Source organism: Eptatretus burgeri, chromosome 16 (genome assembly GCF_056783735.1).
Source record: "Eptatretus burgeri isolate ZD-2024b chromosome 16, Ebu_testis_v1, whole genome shotgun sequence".
Classification (NCBI taxonomy): Eukaryota; Metazoa; Chordata; class Myxini; order Myxiniformes; family Myxinidae; genus Eptatretus; species Eptatretus burgeri.
The window spans coordinates 26,648,120-26,670,912 of record NC_140976.1 but is presented as its reverse complement, the minus strand read 5'-3'; the positions used below and the strand labels follow the sequence as shown (position 1 = coordinate 26,670,912).

The 22,793-nt window shown below is 44.6% G+C and overlaps 1 protein-coding gene across 2 annotated transcripts in view; it reads left to right on the top strand.

Annotated features, from left to right (window-relative positions):
* Positions 1 to 22,793, top strand: part of YWHAE (tyrosine 3-monooxygenase/tryptophan 5-monooxygenase activation protein epsilon) — a 71,963-nt gene that overhangs the window by 35,229 nt on the left and 13,941 nt on the right. For both annotated transcript variants that reach the window (XM_085859120.1, XM_085859121.1), the window contains exons 3-5: positions 1,819 to 1,925; positions 7,339 to 7,545; positions 7,646 to 7,782. In XM_085859120.1, the coding sequence (XP_085715246.1) occupies positions 1,819 to 1,925; positions 7,339 to 7,545; positions 7,646 to 7,782 (451 nt within the window). The remainder of the gene's footprint in view (positions 1 to 1,818; positions 1,926 to 7,338; positions 7,546 to 7,645; positions 7,783 to 22,793) is intronic.

Below are 22,793 nucleotides of genomic sequence, written 5' to 3'. Positions count from 1 at the left end.
ACTGTTCGACATATTCCTGCTAACATGTGAATAAAGGGTCCTTGATGGGAGAGGGGTGAGGGGGACTTTTGGGATATTACTTGTATTACATAATAGGGGGAATAATTATTTTATAAAAACAGAAAAGGAAGGGTGAGTTGGGAAGAATTATAAGGGGAATAGTATTTGGAGATATTTAGAGCCTGTTATCCCTCGAGGTTAGCTTCTGCTTCTGGTAATCCTGTTCTTGATATGCATCAGTAACCTCTCCATCACTGTACTGTCATTTTGCAAATTACTCTACCCTGTGTAGGACCGTTCCTCACATCTCTATCAGGCAGGATGCAGCAGCATCCCTCTCTGCCAAAGTAGAGAAAATATGAAATCTTCATCTACCTGAAGCTTGTCTTTAATGCAGGAAAGACCTATGGTCTTACTTTATCCCTCCATAAGGATTGGTGTACCACAATTGATTTGTCTGACAAGTACAGTCACTGAAGCTTAGCGGGCTCATAGTCTGTGGTAATCTGTTTTGTGAAGATCATGTCTCCAAGCTAGCCTCTAATGACAGCCACCTGCTTTGGAACTTTTTGCAGTGCTGTCTTTCCCTACCATAAAGGTGTTCAAGGCTTTCTTCTGAAGTGCCATAGAATTATGGCTCCCCTGTATGTCCTGGTGCTGCTGCCTCCCTTACTTTTTTTTTTCTTTTTTTACTTCCTCCCCCTCAAAGTTATAGTGTCCAAGGTCCTCTGCACCACTGAAATCTCATGAAAAGAGGCTGGCTCATTGTCTGCTTCACACTCACCACAGGCAGGTTTGTGGTCTTTACAGTCTTTTGCCCCCTCTCTTCTTGGCTTGCTCCTCCTTCCCTTTTGCCCCTCCACAGATCCACTGTTGCTCCAGGTTGGGTGTGTTCTTCCAGAAACTTTCATTGTTGTCCTCTCCAAGTCTAAGCTTATTTCCAAAAGAAAGAGAAGATGGGTGACAAAATGAGACTGTTTCCCTTGTTTGTCCATCCCCGACCTTGTTTTTTTTTTCCCCTCCTTCGCTTTCTGCTGTTCCTTTTATGTTGCGTCCTGATCCCTTCTGTGTTCTCGCTCTTCCACGAGCTTTGACTCTGTGTACTAAAAATAATTATAAAGGTGGGCATTGCCTTCCTATGCCTGGTGTTGGCTTAATGGTTAGGGGGGTGGACTTTGGATCCTCGGGTCCTGAGTTCAAATCCCGCTTGGCCATTGAATTAATACCAGGTGGGGTTGACTCAGCCTGTCATCCTTCCGAGGTCGGCAAAATTAGTACCAGCTGGCTGGGATGATTGACCCATTCAAGTATCCTGCGTCAGAGTGGCGACCCATCCAGGATTGTGCCCAATTGCCCAGGAGACTGCTTCGGCAGAACCGATGCTCTGTACAGAGTATGGTCCCAATGGATTTGGATTGTCTTCCTGAGTCTCTTTAATATTCTTCCCTCCAAAACTTCAAGTCTGCTGCCCACCATGACTTCAATCATGGTCTCACCCATTCTACCTCTGGGCTTTTATACATCCAGCAAGACCCTGTCCTCATTAAACTTGCCACTCATTACCTTGTGCTATTATGCATCTGTGCATTCTTGTCCAGCTGTGTCCCTTTACCTCACTTTGTTGACCCTGCGCTCACTGTTCTTTTCGGGGCCTTGACACCTGTATATAAAAAGTAGAAACTCTACTATGTTTGCATATGTCATAGATCACCCCATATCATACTACCATGCAAGATTCAATAAATGTGTGCTTACCACCATGTCGCTTAGGTTCACTAGTAGGCACGTGCCAACAGATATTCCACTTGCGCGTTGCAGGTGGAGAAGGAGCTCCAAGCCATTTGTGGAGATATTCTTTGTGTTCTGGAATATAACCTGCTGAAGATTGCTACTTCTGGTGAATCCAAGGTGTTTTACTGCAAAATGTGAGTCCATAATAGTGTAACTACTGGACTCTGCTGTCGAACCTTAAATTTGGGTTCAACTCTCAAGATGCTATGTTTGCGATTGAAACAAAATTGTATTTCTTAACAAGCATATATTTTGTCTTCAGCTTGAATGATAACTTTTAAAAACTAAATTAACTACTGGTTGTGAACTTAGCAGCTTTGATGGAACAGCTTATTGATGATTGTTGTTGCAGTTGGCAATAAAAGTGGAGGCATTTTTGGTGTTTTTTGAAAGTGAAAGCAGATGCCCAAGCACATTTTTATATCCTGCTTGTAACTGTGTTCCCCCTTATCAAGAAGTCGGTGGACTTCTTCTGTAGGGATGGCCTGGACACTCCATTGGCTCCATACAAAATTAATCCTCAAAAAAAAAAAAAAATCTACCAAGATAAAACTTATAAACCTACAAATTTCCCATCCAATAACACTTTAAACTTTGGGACATCATTGCAAAACTAGAAAAATGAGATTAAAAAGTGCCCGTTTGTCCTTCTTCTTCTCCTTCTCCTTTTTCTGGCAGACAAACTCAAAATTGGTTTAAGTTACGAACTTGGTTTAAATACCAATGTACTGCATCTGATCAAAATTACTGCTGATCAAAATTTTGATAGGTTGAAAGGATTCCATGAAAAGTATGCAAAACTGCATTCCTTTGTAAAGGAAATGGGTGGGCAGGACTATGATTGTCAATCAGTCTGATGGGGGTGGGGCCACAAGTCACATTTGCGCAAAGGCCAATCAGACCTCGAGGTAGTGGGCAAAAAATGGAAACACCAATGTAAAGTCACTTAATAGGGCGTTGGGCCACCACGTATGGCCTGTATGCACCGCCGTGACAGAGTCCATCAGCATCTGTAATTCTGCAAGAGTGATGCGATATCCTTCTTCCATGAGAAAGTCAATTAACTCACACCTGTTTGATGGAGATGGAAAGTACTGTCTCAGGTATAATTCCAGAATATCCCAAACGTGCCCGATTGGGTTCGTATATGGTTATTGATAAGACCGTGACATATGGATGACATCAGTGTCGTGCTCATCAAACCATTGGGTGATCACATGTGCTCTGTGGATGGGAGCATTGTCATCCTGGAAGACACCCTGCCCGGCAGGAAAGAAATGCTGCAACATAGGATAAATATGATCACTCGGTAACATTAAGTAGTGATTGGCATTGTCCTTGCTTTCTAAGGGAATGACTGCACCCAAATCATGCCAATAAAATGTTCCCCACAACATTACAGAACTATCAGAACCCGTCACTGTTGGAATCGAGCACTCAGAGTTGTCGAGTTCTTCAGATTGGTGCCACACGTGCACTCGTCTGTTTGTTGAGAACATGGTGGATGGTTCATCGGACCATATCAAATTTCTCCACTGCTCAGTGGTCCATCGTCTGTGCTCTTTGCACCACTGGACTCGCAATTGATGTGCATTGCCAGGTGTGATGAGTGCTTTGTGCACTGTAACCCGACTGGTATCCTGCTCCATAGAGTTATCGGCGGACTGTTTTTGATTAAACTGGCTGCTCGTGCCCCAGGTTGAAATTTAGTCAATTGATCTGCAGTTGCTCACCTGCTTTGCCTCGCACTTCAAATTTAAGCGCAGATATCACGATCCTGGAATATGCGCTTCCTCCAATTGTTGGCCTTTGCTGATGTCTTTCCCTCAGATTTCCATGCCAACATCACATAGACTTCGTTCCTCGTGAAACATCAGCAAGTTGAGTTGTCTTCGTCACCGAAGCTCCTGCCAAATGTGCCCCTACAATCATCCCTCTTTCAAAATCACTGAAGTCTCCTCTTGCAGCCGTGCTAGCCATAATTATGAGCAATCTCGTCTGTGCAGCATTTTAATATATGACCCGAAGCATGCTGTGATGTAATTTGCTTAATTAACACATGGGACTCACCTGTGTGGAAGCCGTTGCTTTCAATATACATGGTGTCCCATTTGTCTCTCATTTACCCCAGGTGTTTCCAATTTTTTCATCCACTACCTGTTTATGGGTGTGGTCAACGGTGGAATATTATCAGGGTTTTGTGTCTATAAAGTACATACCATGAAAACACAGACTGCTAAGAACACACACACACCAAAACTGGTAACAAGACTTGAGACTGTTCCAATGTATACATTTTCCAGGATTGCATCGCCAGCATATAGGTCACCAGATTTAACAAAAATGAATTGGAGATAACATACAAAGCCAGAGAACAAGCGGAAGAAGATTTGAAGAGAATGGAAGTCGTCGCCTGGAGGTGGACAGAGAGAGAGGGAGAGTGAGAAGATGACCGTGAGTGCACGGGGAGAGCCTCGGTTACAAAACCAGGGCTTGGAACACAGCGTGGCATCAGAGACCCAGCGGCTGGGCCGCCAAGTGATGGAGGGAGAACGAGTGGATACGCACCCACTGCACAGAGAGGAACGGACCAGACCCATTGACATGAACCAGGAGGCACTTTAACCAACAGGGGGTGGGGTGGGGGGGGATAAACACAGGAGGGTGGATGGTGATGGGCACGAAGAGGAGGGTGAACAACAGAACGAAGGAGAGGAGGATGAAGTGCAGGGAGGAGCAGATCATGATTGGCAGGAAGAGGATGGGGAATGGCAGAATGAGAGAAAGGAAGATGAAGAGGAGCGTTAACTGGAGGAAGTGCTGGCCAATAAAATGGATGAAATTAGGTTGATACTACCCAAAGAAAAACCAGAACTCTGCAAAATAGAAAATAATAAAGACTAAAATACTGATAAGAACCAACACAGCACTCAGAAAAATCATACCAAGGTCAGCCACATTGAAGGAAATTGACACTGTGTACTTTGCAGCAGCATTGTTCATTGAAGAAAAACTGACAGACAAACTTCACTGTGAGAAAAATAAATTATACCCTACAGACAAAAACCATGTACCACCATGGAAACAGACTAATGAAACTGAGAGATAAACTAAGAGGAAATGGGACAAATGCAGTAATTTATATGTGGAAATAGAAGTCCAAAGCTATTAAAAATAATTATATATATATATATATATATATATACACACACACACACACACACACACACACACACACACACACACACACACACACACACACACACACACACTGCGGATCCAGAGTCCTTGTGGTACAAGGTAGGGGTTCTCCCCAGTTCTCCCCGGGCTCACCAGGAATCAAGGCAATCGTACACCAATAACTCTCCATTGCGATGGGTTGCTAATTCACCTCAAACGCCAATATCTTGACCACATGACCCAGGGTCCTCCGTTTGACAACCATTTACCTAGGAACACGCGATTTCCTTATCGGGGAATTGTGCCCTCAGCCATTGTGCTTCTGTTATCTTTATTGGATCTTGATTAATACGGCCGAGCTTTCCGCTAGCACGATGCCAGACTGATATGAGAGCCAATTAGTTGGGGAATTGTAACGTTCCAGCTAATCTACATACGGACATTGCCTGACTAATGGAAGAAAGGACAACCATGGGCAGACTGGAAATATAACAAGGATAATTTATTTACAATGAGCGTTGAGTATGGGAAGGAGGGAAGGGAACTTGAGGGCTTTCATGGCGTCAAAGGACAACTGGGGTACGAAAAAGTGAAATGCAATGAAAAGCAATCAAGATGTGTATTTACAAAAAAAGGAAAGAAAATATACAAGTTGCAAACTTTGTTTTAACCTATGCCTTAACTACTGCATAACAAAATAGGATACCCATCAGACCACACACAAACATAGGGAGACAAATTTGGAGGGGCAGGGTGGCCTCAGCCTACCGGTGTGTACATCACTGTCACCCTCCCTAACTTGGTACCGCACTCCGGAATGGCCCTGACACTTGTATTCAAAAATGAAGTGAAAAGATCCTGTAATCTGAAGAGTGCCAAAATTATCCCAGTGATCATTGCAGCAACAGGAATGATAAAGAAGAACCATACAGAGTTCATACAAACCTATCCCTGGGAATATTAATACAAACGAACTGCAGTTGGAAGCTGTCCGTGGCTCAGTGACTATCCTGAAAAGATCCCTCGGAACAAAACTTTGAGGACAACACAACTTCACAGCTTGGTTCATGAATCGTGATCCCCCCGCCCCCCTCCTCACCCCTTACCGAAATGGAGTTGGATACTTTGAGACTTTGGAGGACTCCGTTCCACCTTCTGAAACCCCCATATGGAGATAACCAACCACACCCACGCACACACACATTTACTATCTTTTCTCGGGAAACCATTATTCAAAGAAAGATGTAGGGATGGTTTCACATGATCATTTCTTGTGACCATCCCTGCCTTGTTTACATACTTTTTTGCATAACATCACTGCACCCTTTTGCATTTTTACCTCCACCACCGCAGGTGAAGGAGGTTATGTTTTCACCCCCTCTGTCTTTGTTACTTGCAAAATTGAAGATTTTTCAAGTATATTAGTCAGTCGATTTTGTTATTCTGTCTGTCTGTCAATCGCCTACAGGTCACAAATTAAAACCGATTGTCATGAAACTTCACCAAGTTGTGGAGGTAATCTCAACTGAGAAGCCTATTGGTTTTGAGGTCCAAGGTTATCTTAGTCAAATTTCTAAAATCATCAAATTTCATCTGAAAAATCGTCACTTTTCATCTGATTAACCTGAAAATTAAGCAGCAATTGCATAGTGTATCACTGAATTTGGAAACCAACTATTTTGAGGTCAAAAGTCAAATCAAGGTTAAACTTCTAAAATCGTCAATTTCAATCTGAAAAATAATAAACTTTCATCCGATTGACCTGAGCTTTGATTAAGATTGTCAATTTTAATCCGAATGAAATGGACAATTTGATGTATCCGTGGCAATTTTTGGAGAAGGGTGGAATTTGTATCTTGCTCGGCACAACGTCTTTTTCTTGTTTGTCTGTCTGTCTGTCAGTCTGTGTGCAGGATATATCAAAAAGTTGTGGACGGATCTGGATGAAATTTGGTGGGCATGTTGGGTGTGTGACGAATTATTAATTCAATTTTGGTGAAGATCCGAATCCGATAATTTTTAAAGTGATTCTTTACCATTGAGAGATGGGGCTAAAAACGATTATATAGCATGATATTTCAAAAATGTAATGGGCACGATATGGTCTCGTGGATCAGATATTACGTGGCGGAGGTACGCGCTCAGTTATATGACGCTATACTGAGTGCCCTTCCAGTGAAAATTTTTTTTATTCCTTATGAAAAGTAAAAATGAGGGGAGGTTGGGGGTCAAGTTGGCATCTTATTTTTCACTTTTCAAATGCAGTGGTTATTGATGCCCTTCAGCCTGGCCATTCGTTTCATTCTGTTTATGGACCTTGTGGAATTTTTTTTTAGCAAAATACTGTTTGTTTGTTTTTTGATACAGGAAGGGTGATTACCACCGTTACCTTGCTGAGTTCACCACGGGGAATGACCGCAAGGAGGCTGCAGAGAACAGTCTTGTTGCTTACAAAGCAGCAAGTGACATTGCATCAACCGGTTTGGCGCCGACTCATCCCATTCGTCTTGGCCTTGCCCTCAATTTTTCTGTCTTCTACTACGAGATCCTCAACTCACCTGACCGTGCCTGCAGGTGGGGTGTTCCCTGAACAACAAGTGTTGTACTCTTTATACAGATCCCTCTTTGTTGTCAAACCTTCCTTCTCTATGTTGTGAATTTGTCCTTCATTCAGGCTTGCAAAGACAGCATTTGATGAGGCAGTGGCAGAGTTGGACTCATTGAGTGATGAAAGCTACAAGGACTCTACACTGATCATGCAACTTTTGAGGGATAACCTGACATTGTGGACCTCTGATATGCAGGGAGAAGGTAGGTTTGCTTGAGGAAAGCATGGTTGGCAAATGCATAAATAAATTAAAAAACTGCTTGTTTAGGAGAAGGTGCATAAAGAGAGAACCACAATGGATGGAGCCCCTCAATATCAGACATGACTTCAGGGCCATCTCGCTAGACATATCTCGAGCATTTGATAGTCTTACACCCGCCTTACTCATCAAGCCCTCTGCCTATGGCATCCAAGACCAACTCCACACTTTGCTCACTGACTTCCTCTGCTGTTGTAGTCAATCCGTGGCTCTTAACGGAATCCTTTAATCTCCTCTCCCTGTTGAGGCTGGAGTCCCTCCGAGGCAGTGATCTGGGTTCAGTCCTATCTATATATACAAAGTTGAAAGTGTGTCTGTTTGTGTTTGTGTGTTTGTCTGTGACCTATGCACGCGAAAAGTACTGGACTGATTCTTACCAACCTTCACATGCTGACAGAACATGTACTCGGGAGTGTCCCGATGTAAAAGAATTGTACCTCTGACTTCCGGTTTCTGAATTATGATGTCATCACCTGATTTCGTAACATTAATTTTTCAAGTTCAGCCGATTGACATGGGGCCAACGCCATATACAATATATTGTTACGGCTGTGGAAATTCGCATTACACCATAAAGGGCCCGTAGGTGAGATATCTTGATAGGTGCATGTGTAGTTAGCCCTAACCCGTTGTCTCGAGAGAATTTGTGATTCATCCGGGCTGCGACGCTTTGAGTCGGTCGTTTTTCTTTTTCTATCTTTTATTTCAAACACACAACATTTCAACAACCACGCCATCCCCATCACAGCGCCAACCACACTGCAACCACGCCACCTCCACCATCTACGCTACCACATCTTCGCCACTCGCCATTCAACAGGCTCCGTGTGGTTACGATCTCCACGGAGGAGCAAACAAAAACCAACAAGGACGCTCGGTGGGCTTTTCCCGCCTGTTTCTTCCGTTGACTTCCCCGCGCTTGGAGTGGGAGGAGGGGCGATGCAGGTTAAAGGTCAGAGGTCATGTGAAGGTGGGGCCTCTTTTTGGGGGAATAATTCCCTGGCTCCGAGCCAAAAAACTGACTCCCTCGGCCCCCGGACGGAGCGGGGTGGAGGAAAAGCGTGAGGGCACGCCCCCTTCGAGAAGCTTCTCCGAGAAGCTCGAAGGGAGGCGGGGCCGAAAACGGGGCGGGGCGGAAGGGCGGAGTCTCGTGCAATAAAAGACGGACACGGGCGGGCGCAAAAGAAGCTCCCTGAGAAAGCTCCCTGAGAGGCTCCTAAAAAGAAGGTTTCCTAAAAGGCTCCCTCTCGCGCTTCCTCTTCATCTTGGCTGGTGGTTCGGTTGGTTGGTCATCAGGGAGAGGTCCTGCGCCTTGGCGAGCGGGCCTGTCACTAAGGCACGGACGGGAGACTCGGCAGCGCCCGTTACGAGGTGGACCTGTGCGTCTGGACAGGGAGTGCTGGAGAGGGTTCGCCGGCCGCGAGAGAGGTCGGGGCCAGGCGCGACCACGCTGACGGTCGCGGGAGAGGGACTCACCAAGACAAAAGGGAAGTCGCGACTTTCTTTCTTTCTTTTCTTTGAGGTTTTGGTGTGAATGTCCGTGGGTGGCGCCATTCTGGCTAAAGTAGAACTGTTTAAGTGTTGCCGTGTGTACGCGTATTCGGGTGTAGCTCTGCATCGTTGCTTTTATTGTTCTGGTTACTATATGTGCATTTTGATTGTGTATTGCTGTAAATACGTGCCTTACGTGCTTGTCTGTGTGTGCGTGTGAATAAAATGCTTGCTTGTTTAACTGTGCCTGCTCTGCTTCGTCTCTTTTCCTCTTTTATTGACCCTCCATCCTGCTTCACATAAAGGGTTCATCGTGGGCTTAATACGCCCGGTAATTAATCGGAACCGTCGAGGCCGACGATAACACCGCTCGGTTATCACTGTAGCACGGAACGGACCGCTTAAGCGGATCGTGTCCGGAGTCGGCCTGTGGCGTGGTACGATCGCCCGGTCGACCATCCGCGCAGGTACTTAGGTAGATCGAATTTGGCGAGCAACCCTATCCTGCGCGGGTGGCAATTGGCACGTTCGTGGTGGGGTTAAACCCCCACCCGTGACTAGCTCCCGGCGTTGTTCCGAGAGGGTCACGACTGAATTGTCCGTCCGGTGGGCGACACGGTCGCGATTCGAGTGACGTGGCCGTCCGCACGCCAGCGGGCGCGAATTGGCAACAATATCTAACATATGATTTTAAGTTTTTGTTTGTCTGCACACGATCTGAAAGGTGAAAGATAGGAGCTAACCACTGAAACAAAAAATGTCGGGATGGGCCCCAGGAAGGTTATGGGCTACGTGGCAAGGCCCCTCGGCTGGGGGGGGGGAGGGGTGTGTTTTCCCCCTCACCAATCCCCTTAGCATATGCCTGTCATGGCCCAATAGGGAACTGATACTGTGCTCGCGTCAGACATATGTATAGAAGATTAAATTCATTCAAAAAAGAACCCGGGCAGCGCTGGGTGCATTCACCTCGTTCCTAATATCAATCAACGATCTTTCTGACTCTTGAATATTCTCTTCATATTGTTGCTGATGACTCAACCCTTTGCTGTAACATTCCTCATCCTTCAGATAGGCAGGCAGCAGCTTCTTCCCTCTCTGCAGACCTTGATTGAATCACGAGCTGATCAAACACTTGGAATACGTCATTCCATTCTGATCTCTCTCTGTCTCTGTCTGTCTCTGTCTGTCTCTGTCTGTCTCTGTCTGTCTCTGTCTGTCTCTGTCTGTCTCTGTCTGTCTCTGTCTGTCTCTGTCTGTCTCTGTCTGTCTCTGTCTCTGTCTCTCTCTGTCTCTCTCTCTCTCTCTCTCTCTCTCTCTCTCTCTCTCTCTCTCTCTCTGTCTCTGTCTCTGTCTGTCTCTGTCTCTGTCTCTGTCTCTGTCTCTGTCTCTGTCTCTGTCTCTGTCTCTGTCTCTGTCTCTGTCTCTGTCTCTGTCTCTGTCTCTGACTCTGTCTCTGTCTCTGTCTCTGTCTCTGTCTCTGTCTCTGTCTCTGTCTCTGTCTCTGTCTCTGTCTCTGTCTCTGTCTCTGTCTCTGTCTCTGTCTCTGTCTCTGTCTCTGTCTCTGTCTCTGTCTCTGTCTCTGTCTCTGTCTCTGTCTCTGTCTCTGTCTCTGTCTCTGTCTCTGTCTCTGTCTCTGTCTCTGTCTCTATCTCTCTCTGTCTCTATCTCTCTCTGTCTCTATCTCTCTCTGTCTCTATCTCTCTCTGTCTCTATCTCTCTCTGTCTCTATCTCTCTCTGTCTCTATCTCTCTCTGTCTCTATCTCTCTCTGTCTCTATCTCTCTCTGTCTCTATCTCTCTCTGTCTCTATCTCTCTCTGTCTCTATCTCTCTCTGTCTCTATCTCTCTCTGTCTCTATCTCTCTCTGTCTCTATCTCTCTCTGTCTCTATCTCTCTCCGTCTCTATCTCTGGATCTATCTCTCTCTGTCTCTATCTCTGTATCTATCTCTCTCTGTCTCTATCTCTGTATCTATCTCTCTCTGTCTCTATCTCTCTCTGTCTCTATCTCTCTCTGTCTCTCTCTATCTCTGTCTCTCTCTATCTCTGTCTCTCTCTATCTCTCTCTGTCTCTATCTCTGTATCTATCTCTCTCTGGCTCTCTCTCTGTCTCTATCTCTCTCCGTCTCTATCTCTGTATCTATCTCTCTCTGTCTCTATCTCTGTATCTATCTCTCTCTGTCTCTATCTCTGTATCTATCTCTCTCTGTCTCTATCTCTGTATCTATCTCCGTATCTCTCTCTCTCTATATCTCTCTCTCTCTCTATATCTCTCCCTCCCCCCCCCCCCAATTTTTCTTCTCTCCAATAGGACTGCCTGGCAAACCCTCACATCTACTTTGTTAACAATCCTTTTGAAGTTGCACTCAAACCTTTGGGCCTCACTGTCAGCCATGATCTCTCTTGTGCAAACCACACTTCTGAGTTGGCTTCCAAAGCCAATCGCCAACTGGGCGTCCTCCGTCATGCAAAGGCCTTCCTTGGCACACATGACCTCTTTTCCACCTACTAGACCTTCATCCGCAGCTTGATGAAGTTCTGCTTTCCTCTTTGGGCTTGTGCTCCTGCCTCACACCTTGTTCAGCTTGATCCTGTGGAAATCAATGCCTTCAACATCATTGGAATCTCCTACGATGAAGCTGAATCTATAGGCTTATCATTTTCATGTCGCAAACAGGTCGGTGGTCTCTGTGTTCTACCACCTCCTTTTTGTTCTTGAACCCTCTTGTTCTTCTGGCACTGTGCTCCCCCATCACCCCCTCCTCAGGTTTCTGCAGGGTGCATGTGGTCTTAAAATTCGGAACCACTGCTCGTTTGTTCCTTTCTGTTTTTTTTTTTCTAGCATGTGGAACGAACTTCCACACGCTCTTCAATCTTATTTTCATTTCCAAGTCTTCAAGATAGCTGTTCACCACCATCTCAGATCGTCCCCAAACCAAAACCATGATATTTTCTTCCCCCGTTAAACAACTCCCAACCCAACCACAATTTTGCTTATGTATCCATCTTGTCCACCCCTTGCATTCTCCCCCTCATCATTGTGTGCATCCCTTGTTTGTCCATCTCCATCTATTTTCTTCCTCTGCTCTGCTGTTGGCATTTCCCCTTTATCTTGCTGTTCCCTTTATGCTGTGCCCTCATCTGTTCTATGTCCGTGCTCTTCCATGAGCCTTGACCAAAAAATATTAAAAAAAAAACCCGGAACCAGTAAATATCCGTAAACATAAATCTGCCCGTGTTACTTCGCCCTGCTCACGGAGGGTCACATGCGGACAATGGGACATCATATGACATTGCACGGGCATGATCGCACCCTAAGGGAGCTAGTGTTTCTCAGTTATATGATGTTATGATTCAAGACGTGCCTGTGGGTCTGTGTCGTTTACGGGCGATTTACAATAAATGAATGGAATGAAGTCGGAAACATGTATCATTTACAGATGGTTTAGGCTACTGTAGCAAATGTCGCAGTGCATATTTTAAGTATTATATGTTTAAATATCCAGTTGGACCTCTGTATCATGCACCCTGGTGATAAACATTCAGAACATATTTTCGGCAATGCATAATTTTTTCACTTTCCACATTGCTGGAAATTTACCCGGAAATAAACAAAGATCGCTTTGTCATGGAAAGTGGTAAAGCAGGTACAATGTCATACGTTCAAAAATCCTTGATTTATACAAATGAGATTGCCTAAACCGATTATCCAAAACATGAAAATTAACAACTTTATTATTCCCTGTGCTTTTGCATTGTTCTGGTAGCAAAATAAAATGTCCAGGGATGCTGAGGAGATATTGGGTGAAGACACTCAGCTAGGCAAACGAATCTTGTTTGGACCCTTTGGAACAGTCAAGGGACAGAGGCTCGAAGAGACAGAACTTAGGTTTTTTGGAAACGGAGTTTATGCTTTGGAGTCGCGTTTTCTCTACCCAGTAAAGCAGAGCTTCTTCATCAACTATTAAAAGCATGCAAAATGACTTATTACTGTATTGTACTGTTTGTATCATCTGCTCATGAACTGAACCCAGATGAGATGTATAATTGCTATCTCTCTTGCAGCCTATTACGTAAATCATTAATAATCTAAATTCAATCAAAATGGAAAGACACCAATTTAACATGCTGATAACTCGAATTGGCTCTGTTGTGAACGATGTGCAACAAGGAAAGAGCTACAAGAATAAGACAATCATTGTTTGTATTGACTGTGTTTTGATTTGTTGGTTTCACCCATTAACATTTGTCTTTGATTTGAAATCACAAGTGCGTCCTTTAGCATTGCCTAGTAACCCAGAATGTAAACAACAGCTTCATTTGATAGCTTTTGACATTTTTATATTAAAAATTACGATACCTTTTAAACAAGGAAAAAAAGACATAAAAGTCAGAGGCCTCATTGTTTTAATAATGTTGTTGTATGAAGTTAAAAGCTAGCCCTTATTTATTTGCAACTAAAATGGCTGCCAGTCTACGAGTCAGCCATCTTTGATGAAATCGCAAAATAAAATTAGATGCAAGTATATGCTATTGTGTATTGTGCTTGTGCCACATTTGAGCAAAATTGGACCATGCATGTCTGAGAAATGGTTGGGGACACATTTAAGTAACAAAATGGCTGCCAGTCGGCCATCTTCGATCTGATCTCGGGAAAAAATGACGTGCTTACGTAAGCCCTCATTCATTATCTGTGTGCCAAGTTTGAACAACTTGGTACATACACATCTGAGAAATGGTTGACTTGTTCGATACTGGGTTTTGTTTTTTACAACTAAAATGCCCGGCAGCCTACCAGTTGGCCATCTTTGATCAGATCGTAATATAAAGTGAAGTGCACATGTATGCCATCATGTACTGTACTGTACTGTACTGTACTGTACTTGTGCCAAATTTGAACAAAATCAGACAATGGATGTCTGAGAAATGGTTGCGGACACATTTAAGTAACAAAATGGCTGCCAGTCGGCCATCTTCAATCTGATCTCGAAAAAAAAATGTCGTGCATATGTAAGCCATCGTTATCTGTGTGCCAAGTTTTAACAACATCGAGAAATGTTTGAGGACGTGTTCGATGCCGGGTTGTTGTTTTTTTTTTTTACAACTAAAATGGCCGCCAGTCTACCATTTGGCCGTCTTTGATTGCATCGTGAAACAAAATGATGTGTTTATGGATACCATCATGTGTTGTCTTTCTGCCAAGTATGAATATAATCTGTCCATGCATGTCCGAGATATGGTTGCAGACGCACGCTTGCACGAACACGAAAATTGAGACCAAATAAGCTCCCATTTCGGACTAAGATCTATGGGGGCTAATAAAGAGTTCATTCTGATCATTTATTCTTTATTTACTTGACTTATTTAGCTGCTTGCAGAATACAGGCACAATCCACTTGATCAAATATATAAAGCTCTTTCACAATCCACTATATATATATATATATATATATATATATATATATATATATATATATATATATATATATATATATATATATATATATATATATATATATATATATATATATATATATATATATATATATTGTTACGGCTGTGGAAATTCGCATTACACCATAAAGGACCCGCAGGTGAGATATCTCTAAGTACATGTGTAGTTAGCCCAAACCCGTTGTATAGAGGGAATTTATGTGATTCATCTGGGCTGCGACGCTTTGAGTTAGCCATTTTTTCTGTTCTATCTTTATTTTGAACCAACCACGTCTCAACCGCCATCACACAACAACCACGCCACCGCCACCATCTACGCTCCCGCAAACATCGCATCATCGCCATTCCCAAACGGCACCATAACCATTAAACCACCACCGAAAACCCTCCACCACCTTAACCTCTCTCCTTCTACGGCCATTCCCGCACCACCTGTGAACACTGAACGTCGGGCTGTCTCGGGCCCGTTCGGCGTTTGGTGCCGAGCGCATCAAGCCGCGAGCGCAAATGGCAGTCTTTCCGAGGGGAAAATTCATATCAAAAACGCTACACGCCTACTTCTCCTCCGTCCAATTAGCGAGCGCGGGGCGGCTTGGCCCCGCCTCCAAGCGTGTGTATGTCAAGTCCGTATATGCAAATTTTAGGATCAGGAGAGGTTCACGCCCATTTTTGCTCGACCAATGGCTGACCGGGGGGGGGTGGCGTGGCCCCGCCTCCAATCGCGTTCTGATCCTAAAATTTGCATATTTGCTGCTCCTGCCCGCCTATAAAAAGGCGAGCGCAAGGCGAATTGAGAGTCGAGTCGGTCGGGTGAGGAGAGTGTGGAACTGAGAAGACTTGCAGGGAGAGTTGAGTTCTGGAGTTGCCTGGAGAGGGTCGTCGAGAAGTGGCTGGGGATGCGTTGCGTTGCGTTGGTGAAGTTGAGGCGAGTGCGCGCGGTGGAACTGCAGGCAATGGAGCTCGGTCCGAGGTGAGAAGGACGGCGACGAGGTTACTGTGTGGGGGATCGCTCGTCTCGTTGCGGGACCCAAGCCAGCCAGCCACTCCCCTCCTCCAGGGCATCAACAATCTCCCTTTCCCCCGTGCTGAGATAGTGCAAAAGGGGGCCCCATTCCCACCCCCCCCCCCCACACGTCGTGCCAACGAAACCCGCCAAGGAGCACGGAGTCGGAGCACAGCCGCGCGGCCACATTTGCGGTTCGCCCGCCAACGCGTCACGAGGACGCGGGTAGGACCCCCCCGGTCTCGCGGACCTGGCCGCTCCTCTAGGTCCCGCGCACATTTGGCCTACGGGCCTGTCTGCCCCCTTGTCTATGAGGGTGGCTTCTTTCCTTTGCTTTTGTGTAAATGTGTGTTGGCGCCGCCTGTGAAGTAAAACTGTGTAAGTGTTGCCGTGTGTGCGCGTAGTCGGTATTAACTCTGCGTCGTTGTTGCTTTTGTTGTTTTCGTTGCTTTATGTGCATTTTGACTGTATGGCTGTATATACGTGCTTTCCGTGTGCCGGGAAATAAATGTGCATTGTGTGAACTGTTTTCCCGTTTCACTTCGTCTTTTCTCTAATTGAATCTCCATCCTGCTTCACGTAAAGGGTTCGTAGTGGGTGCAAAACGCCCGGTAAATAATCTGAACCGTCGAGGTGGACGATAACACCGCTCGGTTATCCCGATAGTACGGAACGGGCCGCCCAAGCGGCTCGTGTCCGGAGTTGACCTGCGGCGAGGTACGATCGCCCGGTTTACCATCCGCGTGGGTACTTAGGTAGGTCGAGTTTGGCGAACAACCCTATCCTACGCGGGTGGCCGATTGGCACGATCGTGGTGAGGTCGAAAGGCCCACCCGTGACTAGCTCCCGGCGTTGGTCCGAGAGGGTCACGACAGAATTGTCCGTCTGGTGGGCGACGTGCCGCGATTCGAGTTACGTGGCCGTTCGCACGCCGGCGGGCGCGAATTCGCAAATATATATATATATATATATATATATATATATATATATATATATATATATATATATATGTATATATATATGTATATATATATGTATATATATATATATATATGTATATATATATGTATATGTATATATATATGTATATATATATGTATATATATATATATATATATATATATGTATATATATATATATATATATATATATATATATATATGTATATACACACACTGTACAAGTAAGTACTTACTGAAGCTATTTTATTTGAAGTTTTCACCTTAACTCGTAAGCAATTTATTGATTTCCCAACTGCCTGGATCAGCAGCTGGGCACAGTTTTTCATCGAGGTTTCGATTCTTTCAGCCCAGAACCTCTCCAAACGGCGGATCCACTACCCCGGTTGCAGGTCCACATCATTAGATTACTCAACATCAATGGACCCACAACCTCAAAGTTGTGTCCAGACAGTCAGTCAATACAGCAATGCAGTATCCTTATTCAAACTTATTTAATTATTAGCTTTATTTAAAGTATTACTACATATGAATTACTTTAATCATACACCGCTTTATATGATAATATATTAAGCGATTAAACACTTTACCTTGCAGACTTGTCCATTACACAGCACGTCCATCTAACCATCAACAAACAATCATTCAAATATTCAAACTGTCATTAACAACCGATTTTAACATGCTGCACTGTGTATCCCAGCAACCACCAATAAATTATATTAATGCTCATAGCTTGTTTATCTCCAAAGATTGTACCATCATTTAGATACTCCCAAGTCTTTTGGAAGATCAGTATTTATCGATTTCTCCTGTGCCTTCAATACCACTGTACCACACATTAATTCACAAGTTACTGAAATTGGATGTCACACCGAGGCTTTCAAGATAATTTCATTTTTCTTCCAGATACACTTCACCCATTGTGGTCTAATAATATGTTATCATGTGTCAGGGTTTTGAGTATAAGCGCACCTCCAAGGTTGTGTTGTCTCCCCCATTTTGTTGTCTTTGTCTAGGGTGTGGCATTAATATCTGACTTCTGTTTCTGTAATAAACAAGATTGTAATAAACAAGTAAGTCATGTCTTTGGTATACTAAAGTGAAGTACAGGTATGGGAGACTGTGTGACATCATAGCAGTTTACACTACCCAGCTCTGCTTCTTAACAATTGCATCCTTTAAATATTGTACATGACAATTGAGGCACTCTGCATCGAACCAATACATTGTTACCTCTGCCACCGAAGGTAGATGGAGGTTATGTTTTCACCCGTCTGTCTGTCTGTCTGTCTGTCTGTCTGTCTGTCTGTCTGTCTGTCTGTAAGCAGAATATCTCAAAAAGTGGATGGATTCGGATTAAATTTGGTGGACAGGTTGGGTGTGTGACGAAGACAAATTGATTAGGTTTTGGTGAGGATATGGATCCGGATACCAGAATTTTTTTCACGTGATTTTTCACCATTGAGAGATGCAACCAAAAATTATATATATATATATATATATATATATATATATATATATATATATATATATATATATATATATATATATATATATATATATATATACATACATACACACACAGGAGACGACCCGGGAACACAACGTTGTGACAGCGGTCGATTTAAATAAAAAATAAAAAAAAGATAGCTCTTGAGAACTATACCGCTGAGGTTGTTTGCATTGATCAAATACTCCCAAAGAGTACTTGACTGAATCGGGAATTGATTTTTTTTAAATAATTTTTTCGTTGCCCAATTTGAACGAAACTTGATATTGCGTGTCAATGTGAAAAAAAAAACTGAGAAAAGAAAGTCGAAGACATTATTGTGCGTAATCTTCAAAACAATTTTATTTATTAATGAGCACGGAAGTATTGGATCAAAATGGCGGTTTATTTTATGCCTAAAAATAAATAATTCCTTGTCTATACTAAATATTTGAGATTTTTTAATAAATCATTTCAAGGAAAAAAAAATCAAAAAAAGATAGCTCCAGCGAACTATACCACTGAGGTTGTTTGCATTGATCAAATTCTCCCAAAGAGTTCTTGACTGAATTGGGAATTGATTTTTAAATAATTTTTTCGTTGCCCGATTTTAACGAAACTTGATACTGCATACCGCAGGAGAATGGTGAGTAAGGTGCGCCAAAACTTTTAGCGCTATCGTGTACCGTTTTGGCTGTATTTCGGGTATATACATACATACATACATACATATCATACAAGATGAGAGTTTTAGTAATATACAGTAATCCCCCGTTTCTCGCGGGGGTTACGTTCCAAACCTCCCCGCGCTAAGTGAAAATCCGCGATGAATGGACGCCTCCCCCAAAAAATCGACTCGTCTGGTCTGGTTGTTATATCCCAGAGTCGCAGGGCCAGGCTGAATGGCAGAGCTGAGCTGTTCAGGGAGCTGAGGCGTAAAACTGTACATGCACTGAGGGTGGACAAGGAGGCCTATGTGTGAGGAATCTGTGAGGGGGTAGAGCATCAGCTGTGGACAGGTGATTCTCGTCCCGCTTACAGGGGAATTCGCGCATTGCGTTCATCCAAGCCCATCCCTCGGAGCACTGCAGTTGGAGCAGAGAGTGGTAGGCTCTTGACAGAGGAGTCTGAAGTGAAGGCCCGCTGGGCCGGTTACTTTGAGCGGTTGTACCAGGCTGATCCCCCAGCTGTCGAGTTGGATGTCAAGGGTGTTACAATCCCTGTTGCTGACCCTCAAATCAACTGTGGTCCACCTTCGCTTATGGAAACACGGGCTGCGGTGAACTGGTTGAAACGGGGAAAAGCTCCAGGGAGGGATCTGTGGCATCCATGCTGAACTTCTCAAGGCTGGTGGAAATGCTGCACTCGTGTCGTTGCATGCAGTTTTGTGCTCTGCCTGGAACACAGGCATCATCCCAACTGATTGGAAGAGGGGCCTTGTTGTTCCTCTCTGGAAAGGGAAGGGTGATCGCCAAGACTGCAACAACTACCGAGGGGTGACGCTGCTCTCAGTGCCGGGCAAGGTCTTTGCTCGGATAATTCTTGATAGGGTTCGCCACCATCTGCTTGAGCACCAGCGTCCAGAGCAGTCAGGCTTTACACCAAAGAGGTCAACGATTGACCGTATCCTTGCTCTTCGTGTCCTCACCGAACGCAGACGAGAGTTTCGGCAGGGGCTGCTTGCAGCCTATGTTGATCTCTGTAAAGCGTTCGATTCAGTGAATCGGGATGCCCTCTGGAGGATTCTTGGTCTTCGTGGGGTGCCACCAAAACTGATCGATGTGATGTCTGAACTCTACTCTGGTACTGAGAGTGCTGTGAAGTGTGGTGGTACCATCTCTGACTTATTTCCAGTTGTTACTGGAGTTCGTCAGGGGTGTGGACTGGCCCCCACACTTTTCAGCACTTGTATGGACTGGATTTTAGGGAGGATGTCTGAGAGATCAAGCTGCGGTGCATCGTTTGGGAATGTCAAGATCTCGGACCTTGATTTTGCAGATGATGCAGTCATCTTTGCGGAGACTTTACATATCCTTTTGGGGGCCCTCGAGGTGCTGAATGAAGAGTCAGAGCCGCTGGGATTACGGGTTTCTTGGGTCAAAACTCAGATCCAGGCTTTCGGTGACATCTTGGATGCTGCTGTCCTGTCTGTGTCTGTTTGTGGTGAGAATGTTGAGGTCGTGGAGAGATTCACTTGCCTTGGCAGTGGTATTCATGTCTCTGCTGGCTGTGAGTCAGAGGTCAATAGACGTCTGGGTCGGGCCTGGGGAGTCATGGATTCGCTGGATCATGGGTGTGGCGCTGCCGGTACCTGTGCGGGAGGACGAAAGTCCGAGTCTTCAGGTCCTTGGTACTTCCAGTCTTGCTGTATGGATGCGAGACTTGGACTCTGACCTAGGATCTGAGACGGAGACTTAATTCCTTTGGTACCAGGTCTCTTCGGAGAATCCTTGGCTATCGCTGGTTGGATTTTGTTTCCAACGAGCGGTTGCTGAGAGAGACTTGGATGAGATTTGTTACCTGCATAGTCCGTGAGCATCAGTTGCGGCTGTATGGACATGTGGCTCGTTTTCCTGACGCTGATCCTGTTCATCAGATTCTCTCAGCGAGGGAGTCTCGTGAGTGGAGGAGGCCAGTGGGCCGACCACGTGCCTCGTGGTTGCAGCAGGTTGACCATCATCTCAAGGAGATGGGGATGGCCAGACGGAGGCCCCTGGAGTACCGGCGGAAAGTGGACGCAGCGACTCGCTGTTCTGGCACATGCTCCCATACCTGACCTGACCTGGTCTGGTCGGTTTGGGAGTGATCGGGTTTGAGCTGCCTGAGATCGACTCGTCTGGTCTGGTCGGTTTTGAGGTGCTGGGTACGAGCAGTGCTCGTCCAACGGCGGCAAACCTTTTTCCTTCCAGAAGCATATTGAGCACTTTCACCTTCTCCTAGAGCATCAGGACTTTCCTCTGGCGCTTCGGTTCCTTGCCAGAAGCCTTAGAAGGTGCAAGGCGTTTGGGCGGCATCGTAGGGCTTGGAGAAAAAAACGTAGAAAATATTCGAAGTTCACAAGCAAAACTTTGTCTCGTGTGTGTGGTGTGACTGGTCGAGCGCCACGTATTATAATTTATTGCTTAAATAATTTATATTTTATATATTATTACCGGGGAAATCCGCAGAAAAAAATTAGTTACGTTCCAAGGGAAAACCTGCGATGAACTGGGGGAGCGATAGGTGAACTGCGATAAAGCGGGGGTTGACTGTGTATATATATATATATATATATATATATATATATATATATATATATATATATATATATATATATATATATATATATATATATATATATATATATATATATATATATATATATATATATCACGAGATTTGAAAAAGTTGTGGACGAGTTGACAAAACTTGGTGGATGAGTTGGTTTTATGACAACAACAAGCCGATTTGATTTTGGTGAAGGTCCAAATGTAGCTCAGGCCTATCGGTGGGATACAAAGCGTAAACTGTTCAGCCTGGTGGAGGTGTGTGCTTTACCGAGTGCCGTTCTTGTTTATTACTACTTTCAATGTGTCATTATCAACAACAGTGATGGATTTGTTGATTGCCCGTGTGGCCTCACTGTACGACATCTCACGTGCTTTGATGGATGAACATTACCATCTTCATAAAATTTTCTGGTTAAGGAGAGAATGGTGTTACGACATGGGGCATATCTGCATGGAAATTCCCTCCTGAATGCTCACTGAGTTGCAATAACAGACCCTAATTTAAAAGAGTTCTACAATTTCAATTCACATTGGCACGTCATAATGTTCCATCATTGAAATCATCAGGGTTTCACTTGTAACACAAAAAATTTTTAATTGCACAAATGTTTAAAAAATATATAAACTGTGACGGTTTTCGGAGACCCCATGGAGGCACATACAAGACGCCTAGAGGAACACCAGTGTAGTTATCCCCATGGTATGTTGTGTAGTTAAATTGCCAGCCACCCACATAAGTGGAAAGGGAATGTGTTGTAATTGTAGTGAAATTGAACCCCATTGTGACTTTTCTTCTCTCCTTATCTTTCTCCCTCGCTCTTGCTGTCTATCTCTCTATCTCTCTATCTCTCTCTCTATCTCTCTCAATCTATCTCCACAACTCTACTGTGCATCCGCATGCAAACAACATGCTTTCCTAAACACAAATCGAGCCACTCACACCTGGAAACCACACCAGAAAACGGCAAGGACTTTGCGAGAAACCAAGCTCATGCCGCTGAGTCACCATCCCCACCGGACACACCGGGTCAGAGGAGAAAGGTCGAAGGGGGAGGGCACCTCTCAAGGCCCGGTGCCACGCCTCCTCACCAGCCGTGGCCCAGCATCCAATGGCGTAAGGTGGATCACAAAGCGAACCAATGGGAGAGCGACAGGATCATGGGGTTTCCACCCAAGCCAAAACGGGGTTCATAAAAATACAGACTGAAGCGCAGAACGGTGCTGGCACGTCTGGAAAAATCTACAAGAATTGACTGAATCTGCGAGTATGAGAGGGCTAGCGAACAGACC